Source organism: Amphiura filiformis, chromosome 16, assembly GCF_039555335.1.
Source record: "Amphiura filiformis chromosome 16, Afil_fr2py, whole genome shotgun sequence".
Lineage (NCBI taxonomy): Eukaryota > Metazoa > Echinodermata > Ophiuroidea > Amphilepidida > Amphiuridae > Amphiura > Amphiura filiformis.
Window position 1 is genome coordinate 2,011,152 of NC_092643.1, and position 14,245 is coordinate 2,025,396.

Genomic DNA, 14,245 nt, shown 5'->3' on the forward strand with positions numbered 1-14,245 from the left:
GTTTCCCCAATTAAAAAAAAAATCAACCACAAATGATTGTAGCACTTAGCTCTAGGTCCAGGGACTCTCCAAATCCAATTTTTTTGAAAATTCAGAAACTTTTTTGAATTTATAAAATCCAAATAAATTTGGGAAACTAACATCTCTGGATATGGGGAGCTCTTCAAGTGCAATATTTTAAAAAAAAATGGGATAGGACATGTTTTAAACTGTTGGTCTTAACTCTTAAGGGCATATATATATATATATATATCATACTAACAGTTAGTTAGTAATCAAATGACTAGTAATCAAACGCTGGTAGCGTTTCACAAATGCTACCAGCGTTTAGAACTGGCTAGCTATGTAATGACAAAGTTGCCTTCAAGTCAACTGTTTGTGATTTGATGCTAGGGTATGCTGGCAACTTATAGATATCATCAATCACTTTTTGATAAGTGATGGATGTCACCAAAAACTGCTATGCTCCTTGTGATTGCTTAGTATACTACTACATGCATTATAGACATGCTTCAACCAGGATCAAACATTTTATGAAAGTAACTTTCACATCCGCACACAATAACACATGAATGATGATGATGCTACTGTACAGAAAATAACTACCATAAATACAAACATATCGTAATTAATAGGAACACTATAGTAAATGTGATCCGATCTGATCCACTCAGGCAGAAGTCGGATTTTGAAAATCGAGCTACTAACTTAATCGCTCAGTACCTACACTTTACTGATCTTGAATCCCCAGGTTTCTTGAATACTTTTATAATGTCCATTTTCTTATGTTTTTTGTTTTTTCTCCTCACATTTGCCTACGTCAAAGTTTCATTATTGCTGACTTCAGCCCGATTGGTTCAGATCTGATCACAAATCTAACATCTTGATATTCCTGGCAGTGCATCCTTGTTTGGTTAAAAACAAATACATATTCATTGCAGCAATTAATCCACATGCATGGCCATCCCTGCAGAGGATCTACATATTAAAACTATAATTGATATCATGAATTACAAACATGATAAACGTATATATTCATTTTGCTTGTCTAAATGAAGTTAATAATTTTACTCACTGAATATTTTGTCCTTCACATTATGGGAGGATTTCATCAGAATTGACTAATCTGGTCATTGGATCCAAAGACAGAGTGAAGACTACTGGTATTAGAAGCCAGTTTTCTTGGAAAATGGGTCAGATGACAAGATCAGTGTGAGGCGAAGGATAAAATATTAAGCAAGTAACAATATTCACTTCGTTTTGGCAAACAAATTACAAATTGAACCTGATGAATCTATTTAATGAGTGTCAATATTCATGGTTAACAAACGTTTAACCCGCTATGGTTGACATAACTTACTTGGACTTCTGCCCTTTGTGCATGTTGTGGATAGACATCTAACGTGTCTCATCAACCCGAGCCAAATCACTGACAACAGTGGCTGCGGAAGCATTAAAAGTAATGGGGGTCAAGCATATTTTATGCCAGTTTTGGCATTTGTGCGCAAAGCGCATGAAAAATTTTAAATTTTTTAACCTTAAATTAAGGTGAGTTATGGTATTTGATGAACCAGTGTGCGCAAAGCGATGATTTGCACCATGCTCTTTATGTGTTGTGTTTTTTAACATGCAGTGCATGTGACGCAAAGCAGCGACCCCCGATGACACAGATTTGGTTTGTACTTCTAGGTTGAAGCAGTTTAAAGGCAGCGGAAGATTCAGTCCATTTTTGGCATATTGACATAAATTGTATCATCCAACCAAAGTCATGTGACGTCAGGTTCTTACGCCGCCTAAAGTTGGTTTAGTTTCTTTCTATTACTCTCATGATCTCCTCTTCATGTCTTCACCTGAACATTTTATGGACTTTGTGCAATTCAATAATCGCTAGTAATCAAACGCTGGTAGCTACCAGCATTCAGTCTTGACTAACGGCATTGCGACAAAACTGCCTTCAAGTCAACAGCTTGCAATTTGATGCTAAGACATGTAGCGATTTATCTATCAGAAATCAGCAGTCACCTTTCCGATAAGCGAAGGAAGTTTTGACATAAAAAAGTTATGCTCCTTGAGATGGCTTTTAATTAGTATGATATGGGTGCTACACCAGACAGGGGCAGTGCTTATCAAAGTTAATGAGACATCACTCAACAAAAATGAAGTCTACTGCCAAAAAGGTCATGACTTGATGATACAGATAGATCAACAGGCTCACCGATGAAAGACAGAGTAACATCTGAAAATTCCAATGTACAAGGTAGGAAATATAGTTTTTGTGTTTGGATAAAAAGTTGTAAACTTCATTCCCCCTGCATCTTATATGAAGGAAAATCAGACATGTGTCTGCAACAAAATCATGTAATAGCTGATACCAAATCCTGATATAGCTCTTTCCCATAGTTTTATACAGACGAGAGGATAAAAATTCCTGAAATCGTGGGCAGAAAATCCTGATACAAGGAAAATCCTGAGAAATCACACCCCCGGAAATACATTAGTTTATGGCTATCAATAAAACTGCCAGTCATCATACATGGATTCATTTTCACTGTCAACATCCTCTGGTCTATCCTGGAGGTAGTTCCAATGGAACTGCTCAAAACTCTTCTTCACAGTCTGGAGTTGTCTGAAAAATCAAACAAACAAATAATATAATAGAATTTTTTTTTAATGCAAAGTGATAATGGGCTATCCCAGTTGAAATTCATACATTCCCTTAATCTCCCATACAGGGGGTGTAGATTTCAAATGGAGTCACCCATTCAGGTAATACATTTGAAATTCACACTCCCTGTGTGGAAGATAAAGGTCATATCTCCTATAGGGGGTGTATGGATTTCAACTAGAATAGCCCAATGCACGGGTAAAGAAATAAAATAAATTTAGAGAACATCAAAGAGGAAACATCATTGGCCAGACCAACTAGCCAGGGAGGTAGCAGTAAATGTTTATACTAGGATTTGGGTTGGGGTCCTTGTCCTTGTTCTTTTACACTGGTCTGGATCTTGGCGAGTTGGACACTTCAATTATCACGGATTATGTTTCCCTGTAAAATGTTGAGCTTGTTATAACACTTTATGAATAAATTCAGACGTGCTATTTCCTCTTTAAGTGATGCCATAATAAAATAATGAGTGAGCGTGATAAGTAAAATAAAAAGGCCAGCATACAGGGTTTGTTAACGTTGCAGAGCTGCGACGGCTCATCTTGCTTCTATAACTTAAGATAATTCATGCACAACATGAATTTAACAAAGACACAAATCAATGTTTGATATTCTGCCAATTTCTGCAATTTCTTGTCTAAAGATATTGGAAAATTTGACCAATATCAATGCATCCACCTTCAAGAAAAAGGAATCCTGCAAGATGTGGACACAGCACAAAGTACGCGGAACTGCGCATAAGTGCAATTATACAATATTTATGTACTCCGCAAATGTTTTAAACAGCTTTTGATTGGCTATGTGGTTCTAAGAGTCTATGAAATAGTCATAAAGTGCAACATAAATATCTCCTTTAGCTTGAAAGAGTGATAAAATGTATCGTTGCCTATAGCTAAAATAATAGTTTCTTGATCATGAGAGCTCAATAGGAACGCAATGACACAACACCTACCACACACGCTTTGGGTAGTGCTGCATTTCCTGTGCGTGCACAATCGATCGCGCTATCGTGTCATTCCACTAAACTTACGACAGTACGCAGTGCACGCAGTACATTCATACTCTCATGATCGAGAAACTATTATTTTAGCTATAGCAACTTACGATTTCTTGTAGATCTTCAGACATTCCGATGCTACTCTGAGTTGTTGAATGCAGACTTCCAAGGAGCTGATGAGATTCCTATTGGCATCTACTTTGCCATTTATCTTCTCATTGAAAGTTTCCTTGATATTGTTGGCAAGTCTATAATGGAACCAAAGGTAAGATTATAAAATTAGTTATAACATCATTGAAGGTATTAGGATTGCTGCAGTATTCCCATCGGTCGGGTTGTTCCATCTATTGTATTTACCCATTTCTCAAGTCTGTCAAAGGGGACACCCTCGCCCTATCCATATTGGTTTGTACAGCACCTTTAAGTTCCAGACAAATTTCTCAGCACACAAAATACCAATTTGCCTTTTCTTTTGAAATTATTGGAAGTTGATTTCCCTGATAAGACTCTTGGAATTGTTTCTCAAAGAGGTATGTTTGATTTGATTTGATTTGTTCGGGTTCTGACAACCCTGGATAACCCAAGAAATCCTCTATTGAAGCTTATTTCCATTGGGTCCATGTAAACACGGGGACGGATTGGGAACAGTCAGGGGTTAACACCCTACTCTTTTCAAAACTGGCTGAGAATTACATGTACAGGTGTGGCTCTCTGTACACGGGACTGGCGGCTTTACGTCCCCTCCGAAGGACAGGGTACTTTCATGATTCATTTTCTCAATTCTAAGTGAACCATGGGGAGAGCGGAAGTCTGAATTTAATCTATAGAAGTTGCCAATTAATTTCAGACTTTTTTTCCAAGTCAATATCCCAGCAAATCGCCACTGCCGGGAATTGAACCCGGGAAATCATGCACTAAAGGCAAGTACCCTAACCATTGCACCGCGTTGGCATGTTTTGCGATTTCTCCTCATTGAGTGCAACAGTAAGCATCTGCTTCATGTCAGAGGGTGTGAGATGGAACAGCTAAATTGAGTCACCCGAGTGAGTAACCCATTCTCATAATAATTATCTTATTTGGCAAAACGAGTGAAATATTGATGACAATACACTACTTACTGTCCGGCTGTAGTAAGACAAGTAACCTGTGCTATATGTTCCTGATCATCTAACCATGTCTTGTAATTCCTCATGATAGTTTCTAGGATCTGTCGTTTTCTTGCCTCCCTATTACTTTCAAGATACTTGGCAATTCCTATGGCTCCACCACCGATGAGCAGGATTCCTGTTCCTACTCCTGTACTTCCAGCCTACAGGGAAATAGTTAATAAAACACATAACTTTGACATTTCTAATGGTCCGACAGGTTGCAGAGAGAGAGTTTAGGAGTTTGAGATCAATCTCAGGTCAAAAAGGTCATGACCTCATTAATCTTCCTGATGAAAGCTGGGAGTCATGAGTGCTTTCTAAATATTCTGAGGTAAAACACAATTTTTGTGTTTGGATTAAATGTTTAATCTTGAATCGCCAATTTACCAACATTTCACTATGGCATTAGATAGGACGAAGAAGAAGAAGAGTCAAATAATTAATTATATAGTTAACAAGTATCGACAAGCATCGATGATTGATCGAAATATCAAACTAATTTGGTTCTATTGCCTAACAGTGTGCACTTCGTAAGTCCTTGCTCTATCCTAACTCTAACATTATAACCTATGGAAGAGTTATAATGTGATGGAATTATGGCTTACAATGCATTGTAACTCTCAATTAAATCCACCTGAAATCCAGATTGTATATAAATAAATAAAGGACACTAAAGAATTCTCATTGAAGTCCAAAATAATTCCCAAACTTACAGCTACACCAGCACCTGCCCCTAGCGCCGACCCGGCAAGAGTTGTCATTTTCGCTTTGAAGGATGACATTCCTCTTCTGAACCATGCCATGTTATCCGTATATGATGGAGGGTCTATGTGAAGATCTTTTGCTGCTGCGTCGCTGAGGGAAGTCGGAGGTTTCCGTAATCTGAACCTAGTTCCGGTTGTGTGTGGTGTTCTTGTAAAGTTGATGGCATCACCAATGTCAGCAAGATCTGTGAAGTAATAAAAATACAATATTAGAGGTAGAAACAGTTCAAGAATTATACTTTCCAATTCTTTTGTTTTGTTGCTATGATGGTTTATGATTTGTGTTACACTATATACATTTATAATTATAGTCTGATCAGGCTAGCTAAAAATCATTAATCTTTGCCTTATCAATAGAGGTGAGAATCCTGTTGTGAATGCCCAACCACAAATCCCCTGGAGACACTTACCTATTTACAGTTCCCATTTGACATACAAGGCAATAGTTAACTGTGCATAACATTTGATTTATCATAAAAATGTGCCAGAGATTACTCAAGCTGTGAAAGCTGTTTTGGCCCAAAACGTTTTAGATAGAGTGAACAGTGTCAAATATGACCAGGAAAAAAAATCTCTGAAAATCAGCAAATTTGGTCGGTATTCATTTCCTTATTTAATTTGGGTCACCCATATAGCGATACTTTCCTCATTATCAGTCTGCATCTACATAAAGTGCATGACATGATGGCACTGTCAGTGTTAAAAGCACCCTCTATAATTCTACTAACCTTCCATTTCTCTCCTAATGTCTGCCAAGTCATCTGTTACAGCTTCTTCTATGTTGCCATGGAGCTCATCATCATTTGCCCTGAATCTATCAAGTATGGTCTGAAAAAAAAGTTAATGAAACTTGTAGTGTGCTGCAGAATCACAAATTATTTTTTATTTTTACTGTTTTTACATCTTTTGCAGAAACCCCATGTTTTGTGAATCACACAGTAGGAATGTTATTAGTAGTGTTGTTGTTATTTCATTTTTCTTTGGTGACATGTCACCAAACTTAAGACTCTGATGTCCAATCTTTGTCAACCAACAAGAAAAAATATTGTGTTGATAAAATTTCTAAATTCAGCTAATGCAACACTTAGGTTATTCATACATCCATGAGAGCCAATTGCAACCATAAAATAGCATCGATTAACTGCACAGGCAATGCAGAATTAAAACTACAATATTTCTCTTGAATTAATTGAAAGTCTCCTGAACATAATTCTTGTTGAAAAGTTTCATTTATTTGCTTTTCCCCCTTTATTTTTAGGATTTATAATGCCAAATTACGATTGCCAAAGTAGAAGATCTTTTTTTTTTATGTCGAAGCATATCCAGGCATTAACAGCTGTTATCGTTACGATAAAGCCGGTGCTAGATAGCTGTTAACCTCCTTTTTGAAGCTGGCCCATTTCACAATTCCTGGAATGTGAGGCGGGAGTGCATTCCATGTGCAGGCTGTAGATGGAATGAAGGACAGCTCATGACTAACAACTTTAGATCTTGGAATATATGAACTGCGAGGTTGTGTGATCTAACAAAGCGGCAAAGACGAGGGTCAGTCTGGAGCTGGTCAGGAAGTAGTTGGCATAGTAACTCAGGAGTATTCCCATAGAACATTCGATGGAACAAAGTAGAGGCACCAACTGCTCTACCGTGGGCCAAAGGCGGAATTTGAAGAGAGGAAGGTTCTTCCCCAGAGAGATCTATGATACTTGCAACAACCTGTGTAAATGGTATCTGACATGGATTTTCACTTGTAATTAGTTGTGCATGATAATTATTTTATTAATACTATTTTGTTGACAGTGATGACTCTCTATAATCGACAGTCGCAAAAAAATCACGTCTTCTCATTAGCAACAATTTTGGTGACAACATTCAAAACAACTTACCTCTTTATACATATCTATTCCATCTTCTTCAAAAGGAATCTCTGCCAGTGTCTGGTCTAATATCCCACGTAATTCATCTTTCTTCTGACGTACCTGAAATTACAAATACAGAGACGGCATAATGTACTTTCACTATAATATACGCAGTAATATGTGAGAATAATACAAGATCAAAAGATACTTTTTGCTTGCAAATGTGACACAATCTGGCCCATGGGCGCCAAAGGCGGCAAATTTGAAATTGAGATAATAGCACAAATGTGGAGAAAATACACATCACAAAGCTTCAGAACTTTAGAACCAAGTATGCTAGACCTTGGGTGTTTTCAGTATATGATAGCCTATTGTTTGTATAAGGTAATAATTATAGTAACTCAATTTTCAAAAATGCCCCCTTTGGCCCCCATGGAGCAGATCATGTCACAAATAATGTTCAATGCATTATATTAGTTTGGTCCATGGTTGCTCAGTTTTGGCTCCTGGTGTGTCCAATATTTTACACTGCAAACTATAGGACCGGGAGCCATCTCTGGGACCAGGAGCTCATTTTAGCTCCTGGTCCAGGCATACTTAATATAAGGCCTGCCCATCCATATACCAAAATCGGATTAGAAAAAGGGGTCATTGATATACCAAAAGGCTAAATGCTACCCATGTTTGCAACATGTCCCCCCGTATAGTCATTTGCATGAACCATAGCTTGCCTTCTAATATGCTTGCACCTTTGTGCGCGGCTGTGTAGGATTGCAAGCTGAATGTTCTACAATATGTTAGTATAGTCATACTGACCATGTTTACTTGCAAGGTCATGAGCAGCATTATTCATACGGCCCTTAGGCCTCGTATCCATAGGCTGTTCCCTTGTGGCGTGTGCCCTTGTTCCGTGGTTACTTTTTCCCATGTGACCTGCCACACAGACAACCTATGGATACGGCCACTAAGCAAAACAAAGGTTCGTTGTCTGTGTGGCAGGTCACATGGGAAAAAGTAAACACGGAACAAGGGCACACGCCACAAGGGAACAGCCTATGGATACGAGGCCTTACCAACAACACCCTGCTAGTAGACAGCTAGGGCGCTAGTTGTTAGAAATCATCGTTGGTAACTTGCAAGCAGCTCAACAATGAGCTTGCTCACATAGACCAACAAGTTACCAATGATCATGTTAACTCATTTATAATCAGGCATGAGACTGCATTTTCCTTTAAAAAAATAAAAAACTGAAAATGCAAGTGAAATTGGGCAAAAAGTACCAAAAACATTGGGCAAAAAGTACCAAAAACAGACTGAAATTGAATCAAGTTGCAGAAATTTTGACTAAAAAAATGAATTCAGTTTTAACACTGAAAATTCTCATGACTGTATAATGTGTTACTTACTCTTCTTTCAAGTTTCGTCTTAGCCTCTTCCGTCATATCTTCACAAGCCATTCCGAAATTGACTTGTTTTGATTTTAGCTGCTCATTCTCTTCAATTAAGGCACCGTTTCTTTCCACTAGTTCATTCCTGTGGTATGTGAAAAGATCAAGATAACTCTTGTATCAATGACACTAAACCATATTTTGGGTTGAACATCAAAATATTTATGAGCTTTCAAATTAGTTTATATAGGTATAGTCACTCTCACATATGGAACTTGATGGTTAACTAATTGAAGAAATGTTCTATATGTTTGTACTCAGTCAATGTCTAGAAATGTCTTAGCAGCCTAAAGAAAAAGTTTAATCCATAACCAAAACTGAAGGATAAAAATCATTTGCTCAATATGAATCAATCTGATTCAATAGGCTATAGGTACAACTTTGAAATATCACAGGCACAAAGACACATAGAGTGCACTCCAGAGTCAAAGGTGGGGTGATAGATCTATGAGCACAGCAGCTATAACAAGTAGATTACATTGCCACACTTGCAAACATTTAAGGGTGCCATCCCCTTGGAGCAAGAAAAAAAGCAATGTTCCTGGTCCTGTAACATCTTTTAATCTAAGAAGCATATAAAGGGGTTTTTGATTTGGAATTGATTTCTGAACCTCTTTCTACTTTGCTTCTTGGATGAGAAGACGTAAGAGGATTTGGATCGAATTGGATACCCATTATAGTTCAGCTGGAAGAGCACTGGACAGGTAAACCAAAGGTCCCATCAGGATTCAATGGAATTTTTCAGTGGCTATCTATCATTCATGTTGTGTGATGCAAAGTTTAAATCCTATACTATTGTTATTGGGCTATTCCATTTGAAATCCACACTACCCCTGCCTGTGGAAGATTTTGGAAATATCTTCCACAGGGGGAGTATGTTTTTCATATGTAATTGGTCAAGGTTTTCCAATTTGAAAGCCACACTCCCCCTGTCATATGGAAATACCTATTTCTTCCACAAGTGGAGTGATTATTTCTAATGGAAGTTACACAGTTGTCTATTCTATTCAAAATTCATACTCCCTCTGTGCAAGATGTTAGTTCAATCTTCCACAGGGGTAGTGTGGATTTTAAATGGAATAGCCCATTTTATTTCTTACATGGCATGATCAAGGCTGTCTAGAATTCCTTGAGCTATTGCATCTAATCTGTCACACAGAGCAATACCTTCATTACAGTGTGGTCCAAACTTAGTCTTGATTGCACATGCAGATATACTCTTCTGTAAAGTAAATGAATATGAAGAAGTAGTATATATTAGTAAGCCAATTGTTTTGATAATAAATGCACTGGACCAAGAGATTAGTTTAATGAAAGTCAATGTCAAGTTTCCTGTCGTTCACAAGGATCACCTTTTGTCGGGAAGTAATTTTGCAGGAATGGTTCATTATTTTCCCAGTTTATTGAAACTTGGAATATTTCGGGGCTTTTTTATACATAATAAATATGCTATAGTATTGACTTGCCATCTTCTTGCCTTCAATGTTTTGTAGGTATTGTTAATACTCGTAAATTCACTGATATCTGTTTAATACTGAATGATGAATGAGTCACCTCATTACTTGGCAATAATATGCGACATGAAACTCGATCAACATCAACTTTTATTTAGCCTTTATGGTTAGGGTTTAGCATTAGGATTAAGAAGATTTAGGATAAAGATGCTAAAATTTTAAAAAGAGTATGTTGATATCACAAAATGCACATTTAAACTAGTCTGAAAAAAATAATTTGACCTAAACCTCACCAGCTGACCCATTTGAATCCATTTCTTACCTGCAGCTCTTCAAGGAACCTGTTAAATTCTGCTTTCCTCAGTTGATGGTCATCCAGTAAACGAGCTGCATGTGTCTTGGCTGCAATCAACAAATATATATAGTCAGGCAGTGCAATAAATAGGGTAGCAGGTTATGAATCATATCTCACAGCAAATGTGACGGTAGATTTCAAATAAATCAACGGGACTATACTGCTTCAACCTAGCAGTACGACGGACTATACACTATGAAATCTTGACAATGAAAATCACACTGAAATTTTCACCACCACTGAAAATATGCTGAAAAAAATTTCAGTGTGAAAAATCACACTGAAAACGAATCCTTTTTTATGCACCATGCAAATGAGGGTAATGAATATTCAATACAGAAATTGGCAAGAGGAGAATGGTCCAGATTTGTCTAGGGTAACTTTGAACACTGAAAATGCACTGAAACATCACAGAAAAGTTTAACCTAGGGCTAATCACACTGAAAATCTACTGAAAAGAATCAACATGTTGGTAATCACACTGAAATTGTTAACAACCATGACATTGGTAATAACAGACACTTATAGGAGGCTATAAATATAAAGTATCACTCTATTAACAAGTGTTGGGGCACTAGTTGTGGGTGAGTGATAATGGGCCTACTAGTAAATCCAATTAAGAGATCACATTCACACATTGTATGGAAGAAAGCTTTGAGCTGTGTTGATTTAATACACTGTACATGTTTTGAGGGTTCTTTCATTCCATCTACAGCCTGCACATTCCTGGAATTGAGAAACGGACCAGCTTCAAAAAGAAGGTTAATAGCTATCTAGGTGCCAACCCATCGGCTTTATCGTAATGATAACAGCTATTAATGCCTTGATGTCTTGACATTAAAAAAATATATATATAGGCCTAGGACCAGAAATTTACAAAATTATGAAACTACAAAATTATGAAACTTCTAGGACCCATGGCTAATGCTATACCACTTCAAACCTGATTTTTACTACCGATGCATATACCAACATAGAATAGACACCCATGACTAGGCCTATACCAGTTGAAAAGACAAAAATACCACCCATTGATATACCAAACCCATATACCACTATATGTTTAATTTAGAATACCATAACAAATTTTCATATCATATTTTTTATTTCTTGTTTACTGTATTTTGTATTTTTTTTTTAATTCTAGGTTCTATCAAGGCCAGGGTCTATCATTTATTAATTATTATTATTTTGTTTGTTATAGGGTGGTGCAATAATTATTATGTGTACCCCGGGTGGTGAATTATAGGGGGGCAAACGCGTCAAAGTTTTTTTTGGCAGGCCAAAGGGGGGGGGGGCAATTTTTGGTAGCACATTTTGAGAATTCACCACCCCGGGTACACATAATTGTTGCACCACCCCTTATTTTGTAATGAATACAAATCCAAAATATATTTATTGTTGTTTTGTTTTCTCAGTTCCCTTCATTTATGTTTGTTTGTCTTGTAGGGGCCAATATCTACAGTACCTGGCGTGTAAGTGACCGCGTGCCACGCATTTTTTGCCGTGTTATTTGCGTGTTGAAAATCCGTATTACAACACGCGTGTTGACTTTAAGTGGTCTAAATCAGCTGTCCCGAGTTTTCTTGGGTGTTTATGACTCAAAGCTACCGCGATCTGACGGTACAACACGCGCTCTCACGGTATAACACGCTTGATGATAATGTATCGCTGATGAAATTACCAAGTGTCAAGTGCTTTGTCAATAAACACTTGAGAATTATTGAGTTTTTGGTCATGATTTACACCCACAGTATTTTTATTATGTTGATCATCTGAGTGACATCGCCGGGCAATTCCTTTCCAATATCGGTTATGTCATGCGGTACAGGTTGGCTAAAACTGCAGTGCTAATTCATTTAGCCTATCAGAACATTAAGTTTAAATTTTGACTTATTTTTATATGTTTTAAGTGGAAGTAGAAATTCTCTAGGCTTTATGGGTAAATAGTGATAGGCCTACGCAAGTTCAGTCTCGTAAATTTCACTATTTCATTTACGGTTTTCTTCAAATAATGAAATAATGATAGGCCTATGTATCATTAAAATATAGTTTTAATTGGGTTTTAATGCCAAAGTTAGTTTAAAATATAATAAGAGCCAGTGTGACTGCTTTAGCCGCCCCTTGCATGCTTGGCCTTTTATTCTGAATGCAGCTCCGGGGAAAAAATGAACCGTCATGACGGGCCATCCCCGGGCCATCCGACCGATGATCACCGTAATCCCGGCCAGTGATCTCCCATGGAAAACAGGCCGACATCGCGACAGTTTGCAAACGCTTTGCGTGATGCAATGGAACTCGAAGTTCTCGGGTATCTGTAAAACTAAGTGAATATCATCCGAGTATGACTTTGTGATACATGTCTATCTTTTTCCCTGATGGTCAAATATCATCTGATTTATCATTTCATTCAATCACATGTCAACATGTTATATCATTTTTCATGATACGATCGATCCATTAATTTGATGTGTTGTTGGTTTTACTGTCTAGGCCTATTAGGCTATTTATTTATTATTGTTAATTAATCGGGCAATATTAATAACAAGTATATTATTGTTACGAAAAAAAAGTCACGTATGACATAGTTACAATTTAATATCTCAAACAATCTGGAATATTCAACATCTAATAAATCCGTAAAAGTGAAAAATGTAATTTCATGACATTCACGGATTTTGCGTCATGGCACGAAGAAGACAACACATGCAGTCCCAGAAGTTGATTGCCAGGATCCATAATAAATAATGTTAATATTGTAATATTTTATACAATTAAATCACAATACAATATTTTACATAATACATAGATGGACTGTATACTTGGGGTTTGCGAAAAAGTAAGTTCAAATCGTACATTCTTACGGCAAAGTATTTCAATTACATATGCTAATGACCCACCATGATACTCATAATCTGATTGGTCCGAACAGAGTGTGAGACACCATCTCGGGGAATCCCCTGTCATATGGAGAGGCCTGGAGGGGACGCTTAAGAGTATGCATAAATTAGCAACAGGTGTTTTTGTCTACTTCAGGCACACAACACTTCATAGAATGACATTGAACCAAACCAACTAAAACGGAGCTGGGATACACGCATCCCCATTTTAGATTTTCGTATCAATTGTCTGGCCGTTCGTCCTGATTCCTAGTATTTTTAAATATTTAATAGGAATTAAAATGGAGGAAGATGCGTGTTCCGTATAATCACCCCCCCCATGTTGACGCCAAGGCGTGTGTGTGCATATTTTAAATTACAAACCTCACATTTTCGCGGGCTTGGCGCTATTTGGTAATACTTTTAAGCGATGTGTTATCATGTGTACCAAGAGACAGAATACCCCATAGACCTCAGGCTACTTCAGTAATGTTTCACCAACTGGCTCCCCCCCCCCAAAAAAAAAATCTACACCACTGAGAGGCAGTCCTTTGCAATGAAACTTAACCTCCGCAACACCTATCTCGCAAACTGAGCACGTATTTACCCATAGACTGTGATTTACCGTACATTGTCTTTCATCTCATGCTTCTGATATCATAGTACTTGTTCTATTTCC

General features: G+C 37.4%; 1 protein-coding gene across 1 annotated transcript in view; it reads right to left on the bottom strand.

Moving 5' to 3' along the window:
* Positions 1–2,315: 2,315 nt before the first annotated feature.
* The window catches only part of LOC140135454 (mitofusin-2-like), a 31,216-nt gene continuing 19,286 nt past the window's right edge, over positions 2,316–14,245 (bottom strand). The window contains exons 8-16 of the mRNA XM_072156948.1: positions 10,655–10,734; positions 9,979–10,100; positions 8,837–8,963; positions 7,458–7,550; positions 6,303–6,402; positions 5,524–5,759; positions 4,781–4,971; positions 3,770–3,910; positions 2,316–2,626 (exon numbers count right to left, since the gene is read on the bottom strand). Of these exons, the coding sequence (XP_072013049.1) occupies positions 2,509–2,626; positions 3,770–3,910; positions 4,781–4,971; positions 5,524–5,759; positions 6,303–6,402; positions 7,458–7,550; positions 8,837–8,963; positions 9,979–10,100; positions 10,655–10,734 (1,208 nt within the window). The 3' untranslated portion in view covers positions 2,316–2,508. The remainder of the gene's footprint in view (positions 2,627–3,769; positions 3,911–4,780; positions 4,972–5,523; positions 5,760–6,302; positions 6,403–7,457; positions 7,551–8,836; positions 8,964–9,978; positions 10,101–10,654; positions 10,735–14,245) is intronic.